The sequence below is a fragment of the Budorcas taxicolor genome, chromosome 9 (genome assembly GCF_023091745.1).
Source record: "Budorcas taxicolor isolate Tak-1 chromosome 9, Takin1.1, whole genome shotgun sequence".
NCBI lineage: Eukaryota > Metazoa > Chordata > Mammalia > Artiodactyla > Bovidae > Budorcas > Budorcas taxicolor.
The window spans coordinates 63,455,712-63,479,852 of NC_068918.1; the positions used below are offsets into that span (position 1 = coordinate 63,455,712).

General features: G+C 41.9%; 2 protein-coding genes across 2 annotated transcripts in view; one reads left to right on the plus strand and one right to left on the minus strand.

The window, feature by feature from the left end:
• TBPL1 (TATA-box binding protein like 1) overlaps positions 1-2,322 on the plus strand; it is a 38,175-nt gene extending 35,853 nt beyond the window's left edge. The window contains exon 7 of the mRNA XM_052645920.1: positions 1,820-2,322. Within this exon, the coding sequence (XP_052501880.1) occupies positions 1,820-1,899 (80 nt within the window). The 3' untranslated portion in view covers positions 1,900-2,322. The remainder of the gene's footprint in view (positions 1-1,819) is intronic.
• A 3,706-nt stretch (positions 2,323-6,028) lies between these two features.
• Positions 6,029-24,141, minus strand: part of SLC2A12 (solute carrier family 2 member 12) — a 65,248-nt gene continuing 47,135 nt past the window's right edge. Inside the window, exons 3-5 of the mRNA XM_052645997.1 lie at positions 23,273-23,395; positions 19,135-19,267; positions 6,029-6,199 (exon numbers count right to left, since the gene is read on the minus strand). Coding sequence (XP_052501957.1) covers positions 6,046-6,199; positions 19,135-19,267; positions 23,273-23,395 — 410 coding nt within the window. The 3' untranslated portion in view covers positions 6,029-6,045. The remainder of the gene's footprint in view (positions 6,200-19,134; positions 19,268-23,272; positions 23,396-24,141) is intronic.

The window sequence follows — 24,141 nt, forward strand, 5'->3', positions numbered from 1 at the left end:
AGGGTGATTTTTTTTTTAATGGTATTGTGGTTATAAATTGTTCATAGACATTACTTGGGAGTCAGGTCCAGTCTTTGGCAAAATTAAGGAAAACTACTTTAGGTCCTTGAATTTTCTTTTTATTCCATTAATCCTTAAAGGAAAATACACCTATAAACGTTCAATAGAAAAGCTTTAGTTTTGATTCATCCATGGGTTTTCACATCTTCCTTGGAGACTTTTAAAGGCTCTTGCCAGGATCATGCCTGAATCTTAAAAATGGGGTGATGGGGAACAAGTCTCTTTCTTTCCTTCTCTAGGTTTCTACACTTTGGAGCTCAGACTTCACAGGGTTCTAAAATATATAAAGTCCTTGCTAAGTATGGAGTTGGGCTTCCCTGGTGGCTTAGTGGTAAAGAATCTGCCTGTCGAGCAGGAGACTTGGTTTGATCCCTGGGTTGGGAAGATTCCCTGGAGAAGGACATAGCACCCCACTCCAGTGTTCTTACCTGGGAAATCCCATGCACTGAAGAGCCTGGTGGGCTACAGTCCATGGGGTTGCAAAAAAGTCAGACACGACTTAGTGACTAAACAACAAGAAGTATGGAGTAAAATAATGCTTATGTAAAAAATATATATTAAGTTAATAGATAATTAACACAATGGCAAACTGAAGACCATTGACCTGGTTACCTAGTATGCATTATATATTAACATCTGGAATACCCTCTGAACTGTTAGTTCAGTGGACACATTCTGAGTGGCCCTGACAGGCAGAGCTCTATTCTCTGGAGGGACTGAGGTGAGTCAGGAAAGGGTTCTCAGTGGATGCATATGTACATTTTTAGGATCTTTCAAAAAGTAAGTGTAAATGTTAGTGGGGGACAATATATGTATTTATGTATTTATTCAAAATAGGTTTTATGAAAATATTTTTCACTGTTCTATATATATTTTTACCTATTTCGATGAAAGCTTACTTATTTTAAAGTTACTCTTAGCATTGTATGGATTAATAAATATATTACATCACCTCATCCCTGGTGCTTTTTTGTTTTTAATTGGCAGTTATTGTTCAGTCACTAAGTCATGTCTGACTCTCTGGGACCCCATGAACTGTATCCTGCCAAGTTCCTCTGTCCATGGGATTTCCCAGGCAAGAATACTGAAGTGGGTTGCCATTTCCTTCTCAGGGGATCTTCCCAATTCAGGAATCAAACTGGCGTCTCCTGCATTGGCAGGCAGATTCTTTTCCACTGAGCCACCAGGGAAGTAAGCTGTAAGGGTGAATGACCCGATGAGTAGTAAAGATGTGAATACCAGATAGTGGTAAATCTGTGGGGATGTTCAGACCGTGCAGTTTATAACAGCCCTCTGGTTTCCCAACTCTGGTAGCAGCTTTGTTTACTTCTGCTGGGTTGCTTGATACTCCTGTGATGAGCTTCAGTTGTAGCCTAACCAGAAGCCAGGTTACAGTGACCAAAAGGATATTATTAATAGTTGTCTAGTTCTGTCCTGTTTTCCCTTCCTTTAATGAGCGTATTTTAGCACTTCGTATTTTCCTCTGTGATTGTGTGTGTGTGTTTAATGTACTTTCTTTTCACAGTGGTGCCCAAACCAAGATGAATAACATCATTTTATGTTTGATTCCCTTTAACTGTTTGTAAAAAATTGTATTTCTTGGTTGTTACTATGACTGTGTGTACAGTTATATAAGTGTAGATTTTTAAAAGAACAACCTGATATTCTAAGGTACTCAGTTCTTTGTAATTCTGGGAAATCAGCTTTTCCTAGTTTTCTTCTGCCTCTTCTCACCTCTTCCTCCATTGTGTTGTTGCAGGACCCAATGTAAAGGCTGTTGCTTCTGCTGTGGAACAGATTTACCCATTTGTGTTTGAAAGCAGGAAAGAGATTTTATAATTCACCACTTAATTGGTTAGAATCCTTAACTGAGCACCTTTTAAAACCTGCTGCACATTGGACTCAAAAGGAAAACCGGACCAACAGTAACTGAGGAAATAGACTCTTTTATTCTTTCATGGCTACAGTGTAAGCTCCAGGCCCTTTGGATTTTATTTCAAACCTTGCTGTAATATAAAAAGGAAGTTTACAAGACGTGACATTGCTGCTTTTACAAAAGGACACTTCTATTTATTTTCGCAGTGATTTTCATGTCCCCGTGAGCAGAGCTGTCGCCGTGTGCACTACCGCAGATCGCTTTGTTGTTGTCATTATTTTTTTTCCAGTTTGAGCTAATGTGTTTTATTTGTGAATAGTCTTTTACATTTTTGTATGCTGAATATGGGCACCAAAGAACCTGTCAAAGTTATCTTTTTCAATTGAATGTGCACAAATAAAAGTTTGGAAAAGATCTCTCTTCATATCCATTCTGTAACTTTTATTCCCCATTTTTCTATTTTAACAAAAATTGTATTCATAATTCTTTTTTTTAATCTATGCAAGCTTAGACTTTTGCTAAAGTGTGTCAGCTTCGTTTTGAAGTGTATTTTGTAAATATACATATGCCACGTGTGTATAGTATCTTTTAATGCTCTGTTACCAAATATCAAATAGGAATTTTTTTTTTTCCTGAAGATTAGAAATGAAAACCTGTATATAAATTGTAGGGAACCAGAATAGAACTTTATAGATTAAGCATAATGTTTTATGTTGCTAATTTAACATGGTAGAAAATGTTAACCATCTTTTAAAAGTTGCAGAGTTGTAGTTTTAAAAAAAGAAACCTCTTATTACCTACAAGATAAATACGAGAAAAGCTGTGATGGGTTGTACCTCATATGTACCTTTGTTATTCTGGAAAGACTCAACTCTGGTTATAGGAAAAGAATAATCTGAGGTTGATACTCAAGGCTGTATATTAGGAGTCTTGTCAGAAGTTGAAACATTGTGCTGTTTTAACAAGAAGTGCCCCAGGGTGACTATATTAATACTGCAGTTCAACTTGAACTTGAAAGCCATTTTGCAAGATAAGTCTTTCTCCTTGCTGTGTCTTATTGAATGAAGCTAAAGAGTGACTATTCAATACATGGGATTGCGCCTTTAAAGTTAACAGTAAATACACATTTGTGAACAGTAAATACACATTTGGCTCACCCATGAGCCCAGAATGGTAATAAGAGTATCAAGCTGTAGTGGTGCTCGACCAATGAGTATTAACTAACAATGATTTTACCTAGAAATAAAACCAAGTGAAGAGTCATATTAGCTTCTCAGTTAACATTAATAGAGATAATAATACAACACAGTCTTCCACTAAAACCTTGAATTCCAAAATGTTTTGGAACCTTTGTGAAAAATTGGAACACTTTAACCTCTATATTCTAGTACATTTTCCCTACCATGTTCTAAAATCTTGAAAACTGTACTGAACAAGACATATTATTTTATGTTTATCTTTGTCTTCTTGATACCTTCCCCTGCCCTTCCTCTCACTCTTCCTAAGTTGGAGGCAAGAGCTAACTTTTATATTTTCTCTCTTGAGAGAGACTTAATTGTGATTTTCAGACTTCTTTCTTTCTTTTTACGTTTGTGTTTAGATAGCCTCATAAAATATATACAGAATAAAATTCAATGAAAATTATAGGTTCTGGGCAGACTGTTTGAAAAATTTGAGTTTTCACTAAAACTTAATTAACAGTAATTAAGTGATCTCCTGTTCTGCAGTGTTCACAGAAAAAGAAGTAGAGAAGGAGGGCTGGAGGGGAACATGGGCTGGATATAGCCAAGATGCAGATCCAATTGTTGTAAGACTTTTCAGTATTGGAGTGACTTGAAAACCAGGTAGATCAGTAGCTCATCAAAACGCTTTCTCAGAAAAGAGGAAGAAAGACAATCTGACTGGGTCTGGTTTCAGGGCTGCTGCTCGTGTGTCGCCTGGCAAAGTGTCACGGATGTGACCCACTATCCTTAAAGCTGGTAAGAAATGAGTGTGTCTGATGTCTTCTGGCTTTTCACAAGTGCTGTACATTTTTTTTATAAATAAAAACTGTAAATATATACATAAAAATTATAAGTGTTCCCCCTTTTTATTTTTAAAAGTGAAAATGCTGTAGTTGGGGTTGTATTGGGTAAAAATTAGTTTGAAAATAGAATTGTTTCATTATAGATTCTGAATAATAAAAGAAAAATAGAATGCTTAAGATAGTGAAGTTGAAATCACTTAATGATAAACCTGCTAAGTTTATAAACAGTTTCCTGCCCATTTACAATACATGGCTAGGCCATGAAATAGCTAAAGGACACACAGTGTTTGAACTTGCACAGTTTAACAATTTTGTTAGTATCTTACAATCTGTGATGCTTGGCAAAGAAAAAAAAATCATACTGATTAATTACCTGTTGTGGCCTTTTTTAATGTCAGCATATAATTCCACTGAAGGTTCTTAATAAATTTCTTCAATTGATTACCTCTACAGAACATACTTTCCCTTCTTCCAAAACAAATGAACAATGCATGCTCAAACTTGAGTGAGAAATGTACTGTGCAGAATGGAGAATGCAGATCTTTCTTCATAAGTTCCCCTGCCAATTTTAATGTAGATAGTGTTTTTCAGCACCAGGACTTTTAGTCATTCTCCTGAGTTTCTGGTAATACAGTTGTTTTACTGTTGCTTACAGAGGCTGAAGTCTGACCACTTCATTATAAAGGGCTGCAGTAGATCTTACTTCCTTATATCAAACTGGGACAGTTTGTTACGGGCTGATACAGAAATTTCAGGCTAAATGAAAAGGGCTTTTGACTCAGGATTCTCTTTTCTTCAGGGTAATCATATTTTTGTATTCTTTTTCAGCTTAGGTTGTTCAATATATTTTGTGTGTGTTTCCCATAGCTTAAGTCATTTAATAGATTACTGCATAAATGGTTTGAGATTTTTTATTGTAGATTTTCTACCAGTGTACCAAATTTTATTGGTCAAATGCCTCCCCACATCTTAAAATTCAACTGGTGCAGTACAGAAAAGAGCAGACCATTACTGAGTGGGTGAAAACCCAAGTTTCTGGTACAGTCAGTGATCTCTGTTTCATCATAGAACATAGTGAGGGAATTGTCCCAATGTCTAGATGTCATTTATTATGTCTGCAAGCATCTGAAAGTCAGCATCAATTATAGCCCGTAGGCTGTAACTTGAGGTAGTGATATTCCTGAGGCGTGTGAAGAACTGCAGGAAACTATGGATCTAAGTTATCATGAAAGCCTTACAAAGAGAGACGTGTGCAAGCTTAACTTAGTAACTCAGACCTAATTAGTTACAGATTTGGATAAATAACCTAATGACCTGACTCCTTTTCTCATGTTTTACTAACAACTACTACTAAATAAATACGATCCCATGATTTTGAAAGTATCTTTTCTGCTCATATATTTTTTTAATGGATAGAAAAATGCTTATCTTTCTCAACTATTGCAGAGTTGTTTCTTTTTTAATACATTGTAATATCAAATTCATAAAAATATTTTGAATTACATTGTAGTTCATGATTCATAAGATGGATAATCTTTATAGTTGTTGAACTATAATTAGAAATGATCGCCAAAGTCATAACCAGGACCCTATCCTAAGCTAGAACATGTGTGCAACTGTCTATATTGTGTCTTGGTTCTTTTTTACACAAGACCTAGTGTGAGGAGTGTCTTGGTAGGCAAAGAACTGTAAGCTTATGTTCGGACAACTTATGTGTCTGAATAATAAAGCCACAACAGGCCTCTGTGCATAACCTTAAGATAAAAGTTGTTCTCATCACTGGTTCATCGTCTTTCAAAGGCTACTCTGTGAAGAAGTTGGAAAATACTGAACCAGCTGGTATTATTTTTATCCTGGTATCCTGCTCAGAGTAAGAAAGAGACCGCTTGGGACCTTGTTCCTCAAATACCTTTCATGGCTCCTTTAGGGGGTGGGGTAATGAGTAAAGACTGTGTAATTTCAGGATATCCTTTTTAAACTAGCTCCATGACACTGAAAAGAAAACGCAGGAGTGGCTAACACATATTGATAGACACCAGAAGTATTCTCTTTCTGTATCAACACTTGAAGGGTTTTGAGGCCATTAGATCTCTGAAGAAAGCTGCCCTGGCTGTCCCTTACCCCGTAGATTTTTAGACTCCAAGAACTGCTCTTGGGGTTTTCTTTTTTGAAGCTGTTTTGGCACTAATTCCTCCTGGTGATGACTCATAAAACAAATGTTGTTTTTCACATAGTTCCTGAAAGAGAAAGAGGCACTAATGAAAATGTCATTCTTAATTTACAGTATTTGGGGGGAAAAAATGTGCAGGCTATAATTTTTTTTACCCTGGGGCTTTAATGTTTTAGCTGTGCCAAAAAGACCAATGTTTATTGCAAAGTTTCCATGTGTCACGAAATTCCGGGCACCACAGACCTTTGATCAATCTCATGCAAAGGGTAAGGTGAGGTGGCTTCTCAGAACAACCATGGCATTCCTGTCTGCAAGGAAGGATTCCAAGGGTAGTCTTACATAGAATGAGTGGAGATCACAACCCAGATCCTCTCATTTTTCTCCCGTTTTCTCAGACTGGTTACCAATATGCCTATATTTGTGTCTACACATTCTACTTTCTGCATTATTCTCTTGCTCCTGCTTTAACAAATTCATTTCTACAAGATTATTTCCATCAGCATAGAAACATGGTCTAGTATTTTATATTTACTTTTAAAAAGACCTCCTTCGAACCTTTCTCTCCCCTTAACTATGCTGTCCTATGGTTTATCCAGTTCGTTGAGTGGCTACAACATTCCCGGTGTTCTGTGGTTGGAGTAAAGACCTTGCTTTCAAGGATCTTACATCTTAACAAAGGAGACAAGCACAGAAGCACATGATTTCAACTAGTAAGAGTGCTAATGAGAAAAGTAAACCAAGAAAGGGGGAAAGAATGACTTAGTGGGGATGTGGAGGCCTTTTATCACACTGCTGGCATCTCCAAAGATGAGGTGACATTTGATCAGAAACTGGAGTGAAGATAGGGAAGAAACCATGTGAAGGACGGCAACTAAGGACCATGTTATGGAAAGTCCAGCGTGGCTAGAACATGGGAGCACATGAATGACAGAGGTGCCGCTGGAGGGGTAGGTAGCAGCCATAGTTCATGTTGAAGTATGGCAAAACCAATACAATATTGTAAAGTGAAAAAAAAGAATGACAAAAAACGTAGTAGGATTTTGAGCTGAAGAACGACATGTTTAGAAGATCCATCTAGCTGCTGTATGGAGGATGGACTGCAGAAGGTGGAAGCTGAAAGAGGACTAGTTTGGAGGTTAGTCCAGATGAAAGATGGTGGCTTGGGTTTGGAATAGTACTGGTAGAAAGTGTATGTTCGTATGTTCACAGCTAACAAGACTGACAGTGTAAGGAACAGAATGGATGAATCCCACGCCTCTGGCCTCAGAAGCACCCTTGGCCTCAGAGGTTCCCCCAAGCAAAAGACTTGTGGAGGAAATATGAGAAGGGCAGTCAATGGTACTGGGAATCCAGAGTTCTGTGTAGGTCATATTAAATTAGAGATGCCCTATGGACGCTCTAACCAAAGATGTCAAGTAGATGGATTTGGGAATTGAAAATCAGGTAAAAGGTCAGAGACCAGAGAAAATCATTTGGGTACAATCAATTTATGGATGGCTTATAAAGCCAGGGGAATACACCCAAGAAGTGAGTGTAGATGGAGATCAAGGATTAAGCCCTAGGCATTATGGTATTTGGAGGGAGGGAGGAAGGAAGGACGGAAGGGGAAACAAAGGAGACCAGGGAGTCACTGATGAGGGAGGAAAACCAAGAAAGTACAATATTCTAGAAAATAAGTAGAAGGAAAACTGCTTAAAGATGGGAGCATGGAGAACTGGGCACATACAGCTAGAGTCACATAACACGGGAACGTAAGGGGTTTGGTAACAGCAGAGGTCATGGGGAATAAGAAAGCAGCAAAGAAAACCTGAGTGGGGTAAATAAGTACAACACAGAATGAGAGGTAAGGATGTGGAGAAAACAAACAGAAGATACCCTGTAACTGAATAGTGGCAGCAAGGAGTGGGTGGTACCTGAGGGGAATTTGAGATCTGAGGTCTAGGGAGGTATTTTGTTTAGGATGGGAAGTACTGTAGCTCTGTGTGTGTGTGTGTAGTGATAATCCCATGCTGCTAAGTCCCTTCAGTCGTGTCTGACTCTGTGCAACCCCATAGACAGCAGCCCCCCAGGCTCCCCTGTCCCTGGGATTCTCCAGGCAAGAACACTGGAGTGGGTTGCCATTTCCTTCTCCAATGCATGAAAGTGAAAAGTGAAAAGTGAAAGTGAAGTTGCTCAGTCGTGTCTGACTCTTAGTGACCCCATGGACGGCAGCCCACCAGGCTCCCCTGTCCCTGGGATTCTCCAGGCAAGAACACTGGAGTGGGTTGCCATTTCCTTCTCCAATGCATGAAAGTGAAAAGTGAAAGTGAAGTTGCTCAGTCGTGTCTGACTCTTAGTGACCCCATGGACGGCAGCCCACCAGGCTCCCCTGTCCCTGGGATTCTCCAGGCAAGAACACTGGAGTGGGTTGCAATTTCCTTCTCCAATGCATGAAAGTGAAAAGTGAAAGTGAAGCGCTCAGTCGTGTCTGACTCTTCGTGACCGCATGGACTGCAGGCCCACCAGGCTCCTCCATCCATGGGATTTTCCAGGCAAGAGTACTGGAGTGGGGTGCCATCACCTTCTCCAGATAATCCCATAGAAGGGGGAAATTGATGACATACTCAAGACAAATGGACGAATTGGCCTTTATACCAAGACGCAGAAAACGGGCACAGATGTAGGTAGTTTGGTAGATGGCATAGAGCATGAGGTGGGCTCTTTATTTCTCTCTCTCTCTCTCTTTTGTGAACTAAAAAGCCAAGACCATCAGCAGGGCATGAGGAAGTGGGACGGAATGCTGGAGGTTTGAGAGGTGACAGAGTGTGAGGTCGCCATCTAGGACAGTCGGAAAACCAACTGCGGAAGGACATTCCTGGAAACCTATTTGAGATTTACATTCAGCAATTTAAAACTGAACTTACCTAGCACAGTTGGCTATTTTCTCCAGCCATGTGTAGTTCCTCGGAAGCAGGGAAAAAACAGGCTAAGAATAGACTTAATCAGATTTGCCTGATTAAGAAGAGACTTAACGAAGATTTGCCTGAACAATGAAGGGAGAGGGGACAAGGTAAAGGAAGACGTGGTGCATGGAATCCAATGTAAGAAAGGAAATGGATGATGACTCTTCAGTGGATTCCCAGTCCTGGTAGGTGTTAGAGAGTGAGCTGAAATGCAGAGTGGTCCGAGGGTGCGTGGGAGGCTTGTGAAAGGAGCAGTGATGAGTTAGGACAGTCAGGACCATGATCATCCTGTGTGTTCCCATTCCCAGCAAAACTGGACTGTAGCTGATGTCTTCACAAACTTCCACTCTCAAGCCTCCTGGGTCACCTCTGTCCTCCTAACCCCACGGAGACTGTACCCAACGACCCGGAGTCACCACCCCTCTTTGTACTTGGCCACTCCACAGCATTTAAGATCATTTGGTGCCACCTCCCCACAACACTCCTGCTGGCTTCAGTGACTGCACATTTTCCAGGCTCCTCTGCAACCCCACTGTTGGCTCCTTTTCAGTGCTTTCCACGCGCACTCTCCCCTGCTTCTTCTCTAAATGTTGGCATAAACTAGGGCTTGGTCCTGGGCCTCATCCTCTTTGCTCTGCTCTCTAACTAGATGATCTCATCTGGTTCCATAACCTACATACCATTTACTCCCAAATCTGACCCAGACTCTGAATGTCCCCAGAATCTCACATATCCAGCTGCCAGTGAATACACATCCATCTGATGTCAAATGGACATCTCGGTAATCTTTCCAGCTCTGAAACCAAGTTCTCTTTCAGGCTCTCCCCCATTTTACCATCCATGCAGCTTCTCCAGCTAAAAATTTTAGTTATTATCCTGACTATTTCATTGCTGTGGTTTAGTTGCTCAGACATGTCCAACTCTTATGCAACTTCATGGACTGTAGCTGACAGGGTCTTCCGTCCATGGGATTTCCCAGGTAAGAATAGTCGAGTGGGTTGCCATTTCCTTCTCCAGGGGTCTGGCCAGCCCAGGGATTGAACCCACATCTCCTGCATTGCAGGTGGATTCTTTTCCTGCTGAGCTACTGGAGAAGCCCCACTACTTCATTGCTGCTGCTGCTCAGTTGCTTCAGTCGTGTCCGACTCTGTGCCACCCCATAGACAGCAGCCCACCAGACTCCTCCGTCTCTGGGATTCTCCAGGCAAGAACACTGGAGTGGGTTGCCATTTCCTTCTCCAATGCATGAAAGTGAAAAGCAAAAGTGAAGTCGCTTAGTCGTGCCCGACTCTTAGCGACCCCATGGACTGCAGCCTTCCAGGCTCCTCCATCCATGGGATTTTCCAGGCAAGAGTACTGGAGTGGGGTGCCACCTTACTCCTATATCAAATTCATTCATTCACCCATTCATTTTCAATAATGTGCTTCAATTATATGCAAAGAAATTATTCCAGGTGCTGGGAAACTACAGTGAACTAAGTATACAAAAACTAGGGCAGAGACCCTGCGTCTTGAGCATTTCCTGGTGTGTCTGGGATACAGCAGAATGACCTATACAGCTAGTGAGAGTGAAAGTGGGGAAGAGTGGTAGGATATGTAGACCTCTATGGGCCTGAATACACACTGGAAGGACTGATGTTGAAGCTGAAGCTCCAATACTTTGGCCACCTGATGCAAAGAGCCGACTCATTGGAAAAGACCCTGAGGCTGGGAAAGATTGAAGGCAGGAGGAGAAGGGGATGATAGAGAACGAGATGGTTGGATGGCATTACCGATTCAATGGACGTGAATTTGAGCAAACTCCGGGAGATGATAAGGCACAGGGAGGCTGAGTGTGCTGCAGTCCGTGGGGTTGCAAAGAGTCGGACATGACTTGGCAACTGAGGAACATGGGCCATCAAAGCTGCTGGAAGAGTTGAGCAAAGGAGTGGCTTGATCACATGTAAAGGGGTCACTAGTTGCTGTGCTGAAAACACTGGAGGGGATGGAGTCTGAAAACAGGACCAGTCGGGTGGGTCTCAGGTGGCTCAGTGGGTAAAGAATCCGCCTGCGATGCAGGAGATGAAGGCAGATGTGGGTTCGATCCCCAGGTCGGGAAGATCCCCTGGAGGAGGGCATGGCAATCCACTCCAGTATTCTTGCCTGGAGAATCCCAATGGACAGAGGAGCCTGGTGGGCTATAGTCCATAGGGTTTCAGAGAGTTGGACACGATTGAAGAGAATGAGCATGCACAGATGGTTACTACAGTAATACAGGAGAGAGCATAGTGACTCAGATCAGAGAAAGAACAGTGAAGATGGCCAGGTTCTAGATGTATTTGAAATAAGAACCAACACTATATTCCGAAAGATTGAACATGGAGTGGGAGGGAAGGAGAGGGAAGACTCAAAGGTCTGTGGCCAGAGCAAGTAGAAAGATAAGGTTGACCTCAAGTGAGGTGGATGTCTGTGAGTGGAGTAGGTTTGGGGGGCATCAGGGTTGAATTTAGATCATGCTCAGTTTGAAAGATTTATTAGACATTTGAAAAAAGGTGTAGAGCAAAGAGTTGAATAAACAAGACTTGAATTCTGGAAAGATATTGAAGCTAGAGGTATAAATGTTGAAATCAGTGGCATATATCCATAAAGGCCACGGCTTTAAGATCAATGAGCCAGTGAGGGATAGAGAGGTGATCAGAGGATGAAGCCCCTGGGCACGCCAACTTTAAGACAGTGAAACATGAGATGGATCCAGCAGAGGAGGAGGAGCGAGTGGCAGAAGACAACCAGGAGGTTGGTCCCGGAAGGCAGTGAAGCAAGGGTCTCGGAAAGGAGGGCACGCTCACCCCAGTCCATGCTGGCGATGGTCACTATGCCAGCCATTAAGATGCTGACCAAGAACTGACCACTGGGTTTAGCAATGTGGAGTAACCTGGATATTAAAAGGAACGATGTCAGTGGAGTAGTGCCCACAAAAGTCTGCTCACTGGAGCAGGTTCATGAGAGAATAGGAAGAGAGGAGTTGCTGACAGGGAATAGAGACAACTCTGGAAGAATTTTGCTATAAATTATGGCAAAGAAAACATGAAAATAAATGAGAGCAGAGCAAAACCTAGGGAGGAAAATGGGACCAAAGACTTTTTTGTTTTAAGATGGGGGGGAAAATCACATAAGATCTTTCTGCTGATGAGGAGTAAAGATCCAGGAGAGAAGGAAGATATGCATAAAGGTGGACCAGGAGTACTGCTGGGGAATGATCTGGAAAAGGGAAGGGAAGAGGGTGCGAAGTGGTCACCTTCATGTAGCAATGAGTTAAAGGTAGAACCTAGAGGGATGGTACTATATTTCAATACAGACACTGAGATGTGGGTGAAGTGGAAGGTTAGGGAAGTTTCCTTTCTGATTGTGTTCATTTCTTCTGTGAAGTCAGAAGTAGAGACTTCCCAGGTGGCTCAGTGGTAGAGAATCTGCCTGCTGATGTAGGAGACACAAGAGACTTGAGTTCAATCCCTGGGTCAGGAAGATCCCTGGAAAAGGAAATGGCAACCCACTCCAGTTTTCTTGCCTGGAAAATTCCATGGAGAGAGGAGCTTTGTGGGCTACAGCCCATGGGGTCACAAAATAGTCATACACAACTGAGTGAATGGGCATTCATGCTTCCATGAAGTCAGAAGTAAGGCTGTCAGCAGGAATGAGGAGGGCTAAGGAGGTGGGCTTCCCTCATAGCTCAGTCGGTAAAGAAACTTCCTGCAATGCAGGAGACCCAGGTTCAATTCCTGGGTCAGGAATATCCCCTGCAGAAGGAAATGGCAACCCACTCCAGTATTCTTGTCCAGAATCCCATGGATAGAGGAGCCTGAAAGGCTACAGTCCATGGGGTCACAAGAGTTGGACATGACTTAGGGACTAAACCACCACCACCAAGGAGGTGGGAAAGTCCCAGAGAGAGGAGCTGGTGTTGAGCAGTTGTCTAGGAGAGGCAGTTCATGGACAATGGATATGGGCAATTGCCAGGCGGCATGGGAGGGGCCCTGGAGGTCATGAGGGGGATTGAATTTGGGGCCCAGCCCTGTGCTCATGTGCCTTCTCTACCATGTGCAGCTGTGTGCCTACAGACACTAGCTTGGCACACCTTAAAGTAAATCAGGTCACATCACTTCCCTGTTTAAAGTACTTTTGTAGCTTCCCATTGCACTTAGAATGAAATCCACACTCAGTCTGTGAAGCTCTACACATCCGTTTCCACTGACTTTCTCACTGAATCTCAACGATTGCAGCCTCCTCCTGGGCATCTTTCAGTTCTTAGAACAGGTCAAGTATGTTACTGTAGCCTTTGCACTAGCTGTTCTCTCTGCATGAATTCTCTTTCCCTCTCTTTGCAGGACTGACACTTTATTAGCACTCAGTTTTTATCTGAAATGTTATCTTTCAGGATACCTTCTCAGATCACCAATTCAAAGTACCCACCCAACACACACACACACACACACACACACATTTACTATCTTAATTCTTACAGCACTTTGCTCACTGATTAACGTGATAGCACTTAGAGCAGTGTGTGGCATGGAACAGATGCTCGGTAAATATTCAGCGAATAAATGAATTTGTGTGAATGAATGAAGGAATGGCCACATAAAATTAGCTGCTAAAAGTGAAAAATAATCTAAGCCTCAGAGCTAAAATATTTACAAAACATTAACTTGTGTTTCTCTAATTGCTTCCACTTAAACTGGGGAAAAGAATGAAAGTCACAGCTGAAATAGCACATGTGGCAAATATCCCATTTTGTGTTTGTAGCTGGCAGGGCACGAGTTCAAAATAAAATCCTTTCAAATTACATTATTAGTGAGATCTTTTCTGACCTCTCCGCTGAGTCATTGTTTATCTTACAAAAAATTTAACAACTTTGGAAGAAGATGTGTTTTCTCAGCCTTGTAGAAACAGAAGGAAAAGAAGCCAGCTCTAAATATGAGAAATGAAAATATTAAGTGGAATGGAGTATCAAATTTGAAGTTAATTCGATCTTATAAGTAGTTTCCTTTCTTGCTTAGAAAATCATTGGAGGTAACATCTGAACTCAGTGTTTCCCTGGTGACAAAAGTTGATTCTTTGTTTCACCAACTCCTAAGTTCAGAAAGACTTTCTTAGCTCAGCTGTGGCCTTCCTCCATCTTCAAGTTTTCTTCAACTTTCATGTCCTCTCAAGTTCCCTGGGGCTTTCTGCCGCCCCATGTTCACTTAGCTAGTTCAATAAATTTTCAATACAATTATGTATTTTACTTCTGGTCTTGTCTCCACCATTTCCCTCCAGGGAACCTTGTTTAACACCCATACTTCATACATAAATTTGGTCAATTTACACCATTCAGGCTGCTTACTTCCTAATTTTTAAAGCATTGGCCAATCTGCTGCTTCAAGCTAAGACTTGTCCCAGGCTCTTTGGTGTTGTAGAAATCAGTTAACCAAGATTTCTGAAAGCAACTGTTTCCTTTCTGCCCTCAGGTACTGGGCTTCCCTGCAAGAATACAACCCAGGTAGCTACTGCTGCTTGCTGCTGCTAGAAATGAATTCAAAATGCAGAACTGTTTTGCCAACTCATCTTTCATAATTCACACCTGCGCCATTATCTGTATCTGTTCTACATCAACCTCCTGGCACAAGAAGAGTCTGCCTTTGGCTTTTGGATCTCTCCTAATTTGCGATTTGAAACTTTCTTGGAGAGGGTCTGGATTTAAGTTTGAGTAATTGTGTGACTCAAAAGGAACAGAAATGTGATTCTTTCAAAAACATTTCATAATGCAGAGTTTTGCTAATTTAGACAAATTTCGTCCCTACCCTGAATTCTAAAGCATACTTTTTGTTGAATTTTAGCCACCCAAATCACTATGTTCTTATGAATACCATATTCTGGAGGTCTGCTGGATAGAAAGACTGGCTTTTCTTAAGTTTTGTCTTCAAATTTTCATTTGGTTTGAAATTTCATACATTCTGACAGTCCCATATGAAAAAGAAAGATCTAAAAGTTTCTTAACTTTAATTCATTGAGAACATTCTGCTTTCAGACTTTTTAAAAAAGAGTGCGATAAGGAGTGATGCATAGTCTTGTTCAGTTCATTCATTACAGCTTTCTCCCTACTTCATTTTTTTTAATTCGTACTGCTCACCAGGGAGAAGGCAATGGCACCCCACTCCAGTACTCTTGCCTGGAAAATCCCATGGACAGAGAAGCCTGGAAGGCTGCAGTCCATGGCGTCGCTAAGAGTCGGACACAACTGAGCGACTTCACTTTCACTTCTCACTTTCATGCATTGGAGAAGGTAATGGCAACCCACTCCAGTGTTCTTGCCTGGAGAATCCCAGGGACGGGGGAGTCTGGTGGGCTGCCGTCTATGGGGTCGCACAGAGTCGAACACGACTGAAGCGACTTAGCAGCAGCAGCTCACCAGAATTGTACTGAACCCTTACCTTTAAAGGAATTCTCTTCCCCAATACACGTGACCTTCCTTTGTACTTGCCAACACCGTGTATTGCAATGGTCTGTTTTCTGGTCTGCCTCTTCAAATAAGGAAGTTATGGACTCTGGATATCTTCCGTTCTTTCCTAATACAGTGTCTAGACCATAGTAGATCATCAACAAAGAGCTGAATGAATCATCTCTGCAGTTGTGGGGAGGGAGCAGTATGGTGAAGCCCATTCATCTCCCTTTTCTGAACACATACCTCTTTCTCCTCTCATTGCACAGACTGTTAGGTCATAGATTAAACCTCATCCTATGATCCACAGATCAAAACCTGTAATGATTTATATTGTTGTCTGCAATTTAATACCCACATACAGTGAATTCAGCATTGGATCAACAGACAGCATGGTGGATGTTTTTCAGTCATCCACGAGGAATCAATTTTAATCTAGGCACTGTAGAAGTTACATAAGAAAGATAATGGGTTGAGACCATCCCTGGAAACCAAAATTTTCTAACATACTTAAGGAAGTGAAACCACAAGAATTTTAGCTAAGGCAACATAAAAAGAAAATAGGACTAGAAAATCTTGAACATCCAGGAGAAAGGAATACTATCCAGGGCTAGGGTTACTCAAGGCTTTGAAGATGAAGATTTGGCCTTAAGGCAAAAGGGTATATGGCTAAGATATCAAAGATAACTATCATGTAGGAGCAGTAGGAGAAAGAAGGAATTAAGAGTTGATGAGGTAGGAGAAGAAGACCCAGGGGGAAAAATTGTTTCTTAGGAGGTAAAAGGGTTTCCCAGGTGGCGTTAGTGATAAAGAATCCACTTGCAATGCAGGAGAAGTAAGAGATGCAGGTTCAATCTCTGGGGTGGGAAGATCCCTTGGAGAAGGAAATGGCACCCCACTCCAGTATTCTTGCTTAGAGAATCCCTTGGACAGAGGAGCCTGGCAGGCTACAGTCCATAGGGTTGCAAAGTGTTGGACATGACTGAAGTGACTTAGCATGCATGCAGGAGGTAAAAGACTTTCAAGAAACAGTAGGGGTGGGACTTCCCTCACAGTCCAAAGTAGCAAAGACTCTGAGCTCCCAATGCAGGAGGCCCGGGTCATTCCCTGCTCAGGGAACTAGCAGAGAAGGAAATGGCAACCCACTCCCGTACTCTTGCCTGGAAAATCCCATGGACAAAGGAGTCTGGTAGGCTGCAGTCCATGGCGTTGCTAAGAGTTGGACACGACTGAGCGACTTCACTTTCACTTTTCACTTTCATGCATTGGAGAAGGAAATGGCAACCCTCTCCAGTATTCTTGCCTGGAGAATCCCAGGGACATGGGAGCTTGGTGGGCTGCCGTCTATGGGGTCATACAGAGTCGGATACGACTTCATACCAAGAAGCGACTTAGCAGCAGCAGCAGAGAACTAGATCCCACATGCTGCAGTTAAGACCTGGTGCAGCCAAATAAATAAATGACTTTAAAAAAAAAAAGAAAGAAAGAATAGATGTGATAGGTTAAATGTAACAAACAAAAGACCTTTGCCCTTCATTTCATCAAGACATAAGTCAATCGCTATGTGAATCTGGGCTGGCCTTAGGACTTGTACTGACAATAGAAAGTGATGGAAGTGATGTAGCGGGACTTCCAGAATGGGAACTTCACGGAACCTTGCAGCTTCTGCCTCCACTACCTGGGAATGCTGCCCAGAGTCTGACAGGTGAGGAAGCCACATTAGCCTCATGGAGGATGAGGCCACCTGAAGAGAACTGAAACTCCCCCCTGGGTCAGCATCTTCCACCAGCTGCCCTTCCTGCTGATACTGGAGTCACATGACTGAGCCCAGGTGAAATAAGTAGGGGCCCCACCCAGCCAAACCAAAGAATCATGGGAAATAGCAACTAGTGTATTTCAAGCCACTACATCTGGGGAGGCTTTATATCTAAACAAACCAATGATGTGAAACAAGCTCTTAGGGAAGGATGAGAAGTAAAGGGTAACCAGTAAAGGTGGATGTCAACAGGGTCCTGGCATCTCAGTTCTGAAAAAGGCCTGCCTCTGTCAGATGTGTTTCCAGTTTACAGATGAATGCACTGCGTTATTAAGGTCTGAAGATATTCCTTATGTAACTCATGTATGTGTAATTAATTGTCTTGTTCAGATTCTGTGCTCACCAAGAAATCCAATTGTTTGACTTTAACTTGTATAGAGCCAAACAATGCTCTGACCAGGCCAAGGGGATATCTGGCTTTCATGACAACTATATATATATATTTTTTTTTTGTAAGTGAATAATTTTCATTTTCATTGAATACTTATAAAATAAGGCCTATCTGCATCAAAAATTAGCCTTACAGTTGATATTTATGTTGAATTAAGAGAAAAGCTTTTCTGCTTACTAAAAGGAAATGTCTTTAAAATGTAGGCCTTTTTATGTTTGTTTCTTTTTGGCTGCCCCACTCAGCTTGTGGGATCTTAGTTCCCCAACCAGGGATTGAGCCCAGGCCCTGGCAGTGAGAGCACCGAGTCCTTATTACTGAATGGCCAGACAATTACTTGTAAAACATTTTAAAGCATATAAAGTACAAAGTAAAAATCATCCGTACTCCTACTTCCTTTATACCCTAATAACAATAATAACAAATAATTGTTATATAATACTTTTAAACCAGGATTAAAAACTCGGCCTATATATTTGCACACATATACCTCTCAGTGTATGTCAGTTCACCTCTCAGGTTTATTCTTCCTTCAGACAAAAGCTGAAGAATCACTGTGCTTACAAATTTCTTTAGCCATCATAACATTTCTCTCTAGTGTATTGGAAGTATTTTTAGAAGAAAATCAAGCTGTAAATATGTATTTTCCTCCTGTTAGGTTAAACCCTAAGCACAAGTATTCCTGTATTTCGAGTGGAATGATTACATGCTAGGAAGAGGTGCAAGTTCCCTTTCATGCCTGACCCCTGCGCACTGGGCGCCTCCTCCCGCAGGCCAGTTTCATCACTCAGAATTGTGAGTTCTGTTCCTAAAGAAAACAGGAGTTTTCTTTACACAGCCCACTGCTGTGTTGAATTGTTTAAGCAATCTCTCCATGTGAGTTTTTTTTAACCAGTGTTCTAATTGCCTATTCATGTAGGAAACTCTCCATCTTGCATAACATACTTTGTGCCATATTTGGAATAATTCTAGACATTTAAGCCAGAGAGTTTTCCTGGTAATCTTAGCCTTAATGGGTGTTTAGGGCTTCAAGAAACCTACCAGTGTGATACAGAAGGCTGAAGCCCAGTTTTAGCACAGGGTGAGCATGTCATTCTGGGACCAATCTGAAACCCCAAACAAAAAAGACACTCCTGTGAGGGGGAGGCGCAGAGATGGGAGAGGTTCTTCAATCATTACTGAAAAGAGCTTTGGAAGACTAGAAAACCGTGCTTATTCTAAATTCTTAGGTGAATTATGCCAATTAAACATATAGCAGAGAAACTGGAATTATTTTTGAGTTATGGTTCCCCACCAAAGCATATATCCTAAAATAATTTCAGATATTATCATTTCATTGTATATAAAAGCTGAATTTTTGAGCTAAGAGTGCTGTTCAGAGAGCAACGCATGCAATACTCACTCTTTTGCCAGCTCCATTGATATTTGTTCCAAAGAGCATCCCTTTGTTTCAGGTATAAACACAATAACAAAAACCAGGGATGCTAGACTCATAACTGTATATATAAAGCACACCCACGGCAAGCCAATGAGATCTGGGGGAGACGAAAGAAACTAGTTAGAGATGCATTTTGTGTTGCTTCCATCCCATTTGTGGATAGACGCTTCTTAGGGCACATATAAAAACATACGTATTTTCAAACATGCCAGTAGTAGCCAGGGAAATAGCAATCACAAATTAAAAATATAGCCAGCATCTGAAAGGTTCATTTTCACAAACAACCCCAGCTCTCTCTGGTGAAGTGAATAACAGTCTTGTAAGGATCACAATTTAAACCCAATGCCATTTTCTTGGTGAACATACTTTTTGTTTTCAAAATGGTAATAGACATGTTCATTGCAAAACAAACAAACAAAAAGAACCTCGAACAACACAGAAACACATAAAGCAGAAAGTAGACACTCTCCTCTCTCCTCACCCCCTACAGTTCCTCTCTTGGGAATCACTGCAATAGCAGTTTAGTTTCTATTTGGTCGACATTTGTAAAGACATATATACAAATGGACTCTTCTTGGAATGAGCTCCCCCTTCTTTACTCTGACTTGAATAAATCACTTCATGTTGGCAGTATTTCATCATTTTAGTAGCTGGCACTGTATTTGCAATGCTGCTTCCTGGATTCAGAGGGGGAAAAAAAGTGATAATGGTTTGAATGAAGGATATTAACTTGCTAAGAAGCATCAGCAAGAAGCAGGATCCTCCAGGTTTTGATGGATCTCATCTGCTAACATAGTGTTTCCTCTGACGGCTTCTTGCCAGAGGTACTGTCCCTTTGTAGTATAGACCAAAGTCAAGGTAAGGTAACTAGTGAGAGGTGGCCCCCAATGCACTCGAGTCTGCCCTTGTATTGTGGCATCCTGTGCGCAGCAGAAAGTCCAGTGTAGCCAGGAGCAGAGAGGAGGAGCCTGGCTCAGACCAGCCACAGACTGAAACAGTGCAAATAGTCCTTAGCGGCCACAAATCATAGCTAGTCAGTCGGGAACACTGACCGAGCAATTATGCAAGAAGGCAGTTTGGTAAATGCAGAGTGGAAGGATCTACATATATTAAGCACTTGCAGGCCAGCTGTGCTGAGGTGGGTTCAAGAGGGAAAAAAGACCAGCGCTACAGTCCTCCTGGCAATTTGACTTAAAGTCTGCTCTCTCTTGCCTTACTTGCTGCTGGTGCATGGTCTCCCCCAAGCGAATACTTAATAAAGAGTTTAAAGATTTGGTCCTCCTTCCTTCTCTGGGGCATAAAATCAGAAAAGTAGAAGATGGGGCGGGGGAGTTCATCTCATCAAACTTATCCCCTTTCCTGTCTGAGTACTTACAGGGACAGGGAGCTCACCACTTACAAGGATGTATACTTCATTGTGAATCAGCCCTGTCTGTTTCACACATACTCCTCATTCATTTCTAAAGCCAAGTCTCCCTTCTGGGAATTTGGGTTCAGAGGCTCTGTTTTGTTCTCTGCATCAGCCTTCTCATTCCTTCTTCAAGACATGCCGCAAATATTTGAATGCACCTCCACCCCTTCCTGAGCATCCTTTTGTCCAAGTCAAACACCCCGAGCTCCTGCAACTGTTCTTCACAGACCACAGGCCATGTGCCCATGTCACCCGGTGCCCTCCTTGGGGACACGCTGAAACTCTCTAAAAATATTCTACTCAGAGCTGAAAGCAATACCCAGCTGTATTATGACCACAGGAGGGTATGTCTGTGTCTCCGTAACATTCTTCTTTTATTGGTACAGCTGACATTGCACCAAAAGTCAGTGCCCAAGGGCTTGCTGTCAAGCAGAACCCTTATATCTTTTACTTGGAAAATTGACTTTTTGAAAAGAAGTATAGAATTTCAAATTTAGTCCAATGAGATGTCATCTACAGGTCTGAGATCATACCAGGATTTTTTTTAAATAAATGAATATGCTCTCCAATCATTTGTTCTAAAAGTCCACTCAGAACTTGAGTCTTCATCAGCTCATCCTGTATATTAGCTATCCTTTCCAGAGATTTGTGTCATCTTTACTTGTCCTCCATCATTTCCATTCTTTCTTTTATATTTCTCTTTCTCTACATAAATGTCAGGTAAGGGTGTGTGTGTGTGTGCGTGTGTGTGTGAGAGAGAGAGAGAGAAGGTGAAGGGCATGGATCTATGTGTGTGATCTCAGCAGGAGACATATGGTTGGTGCAAATGACCAGTTCCTTTGTTTCGTCTTAGGCTATTTCCAAAAATGTGGGACATAAATATTTTAAAATTTTATTAAAAACACAAGCTAAATTTAATGAATAACTCCAAAAGTTCACTTCCAAAAGTAGATGTACTAAAAAAGAAAAAAGAAAAGTAGTCAACAAGATTCAGAAGTACATGAGTTCAAAGACTCTTGTTTTTCCCTCTACATATAAATTTTTTTGAGTATACACCCCCTGGAGAAGGAAATGGCAACCCATTTCAATATTCTCGCCCAGAAAATCCCATGGACAAAGGAGCCTGGTGGGCTACAGTCCATGGGGTCTCAAAGAGTCAGATGTGACTGAGAGATTAAGTATGCATGCATGAACCACTTCTGAAAATGTATATATTATCTCTATATTATATATATATGCACTATTTAAAATTTATACATTATATATATACATATACATATAAAATAAAGAAAACTCAACTTATTAGTCAGTTTTTGAGGATGCTGGGGAGCCACCTTATTATTTTGAAAACTAGAAAATAAAGAGAAAGTTTCAAACACTAATCTTGCTAGTATATGAATCTAGTGTATGATCCATACTCAGGGCAGGCAAACAACTAATGAGAAGAATTTTCTCCTTAGAGAAATACTGCTGATAAAAATTCAGTTGTTGTTAAGTCGCTCAGTTGTATCTGACTCTTTGTGACCCCATGGACTGCAGCACACCAGGCTTCCCTGTCCTTTATCATCTCCTAGAGTTTGCTCAAACTCATATCCATTGAGTCGATGATACTATCCAATAATCTCATCCTCTGTCGCCCCTTTCTCCTCCTGTCCTCAATCTTTCCCAGCATCAGGGTCTTTCAGGGATAATGGAAGGAAAATAATGGATCTTGGCAATGATCCTCAAAGGATGCAGGCACGACAAGGTGGGAGACAAACAGACAGGACATGCCTCTAATAGCAGGACACACGCCATCACCTGGGAAGGGGTTTGCAATAAACAAGAAAAGCTAAATCTTTCCCAGCCTCTACAGATAAATAGGCTTCTCAGATGGCTCTAGGGGTAAAGAATCACCTGCCAATGCAGGAGATGCAAAAGACTCGGATTCCATCCCTGGGTTGGGAAGATCCCCTGGAAAAGGAAATGGCAACCCACTCCAGCATTCTTGCCTGTAAAATCCCATGAATAGAGGTGCCTGGCAGGCTCCAGTCCATGGGATCACAAAGAGTCGGACATGACTGAGTGATTGACCACTCACAGATAAATAGCAGTTTACAGGAAACACACAAAGGACAGAGGGTCATGTGATATGACTACAATCAGCAAATCCAGCCTGGGAAAAAGTCTATGAAACAAATGACCCAGCTTCTTTATTAAAAATATAAAGTGTGGGGAGGGAGGAAACATGGAGTTGAAACCTGTAAATTCTGAGACATACCAATCAACTGTAAATCAGTTATTTGAACTGTGATTCAAATAAAGTGAGAAAATAATTATAAAACAATTGGAAGGATGTGAACCCAGACTGGATACTTGATACCAAGGGATTATTATTAGTATTTCTTTTAGGGGTGAAAATGCTATTTTAGTCACAGTATGTAGATGTCTTATCTTTTAGAGGTCCCTGTTGAAACTTTAGAGACGTGTTTGGAACATGACTTAAGCTCATTTGGGGGCAGAACAAGTGGGGTCATGACTGAATTAAGGATTGATAACTTTAAATTGGGTGGTTGGTACATCAAGTTCACTGCCATCCTCTTCACTTTTGAGCGTTTGAAAATGTTGACAAGAAAGTGTTTTTCAGGTGATGTACTTCCCTAACACCTGTCCTAAGAGCATAAAAGGCCTTAGGGAAAAGCAAGTTCTTACCTGTCACCGTCAAAAATGTCAGAGAGATGAGGAGATTGATGCCCCAGTTCATGCTGGAAGTTAGAGCCATGGCACGTCCTCGAATTCCACCAGGAAAAATCTCGCTCAGCACCAACCAGGGCACTGGAAGAAAGGGAAGAGTGGACGGGGAGCAGCAAAATGATGGAAAATCCACTGAAGCTGACAGCCAGCTCACTGCCCTCTGCCCCACTGACCTCTGCGAGATTTGTGGTTGCAGGGCCGTGTCCTTCTACATGAGGAAGGAGGAGGGATGTGCTTTCTTCCCTCTCCAGTCAAATATGAAACTGAGGGAGCTTGACAAGGGTCCCTGGAAGTAGGGGGAGCAACATAACGGGCTGGGGCAGGTGAGACTGTCCTGAGAACTGCAAACGGGAAGCGCAGTGGCTGAGGCCACCTGCCCACGACAGGAGGCAGCTTTGAGGCTCTGCCAAGCACAGAGCCTCAGTGCCAGATGCTGGCTCTACCCACTTTCCTCTGGGCCCTATCCTGTAATCTCCTCTGCCCCTAACCTTGGAGAAGTCCACCATCACAGCTACCGAGTGGGTAGGAACCAGGAGAGTGGAAGAGGAGACGGGCCCCGCTCCTTTCCCCCACTCGGGCTTCCCAGCCTGTGGCAAGCTGGGTGCAGAGAAGCTCTCAATTAAACGGAGCTCTAGGATTTGATTTTGTATCAAATATTTGACTTTCTGAAAGGAGACTCTTCTTGGCACAAGAACTGATGCGAGGACTTTTTGTGATCTGAGAGTGACACAGAATCATAGGACCTGCCTGATGGGATTACTTGACTTCTGCTCACAGCCCATCAAATCCAGTTTGCCTAATAGCTACAAGTTCTTTCAATGGACTCC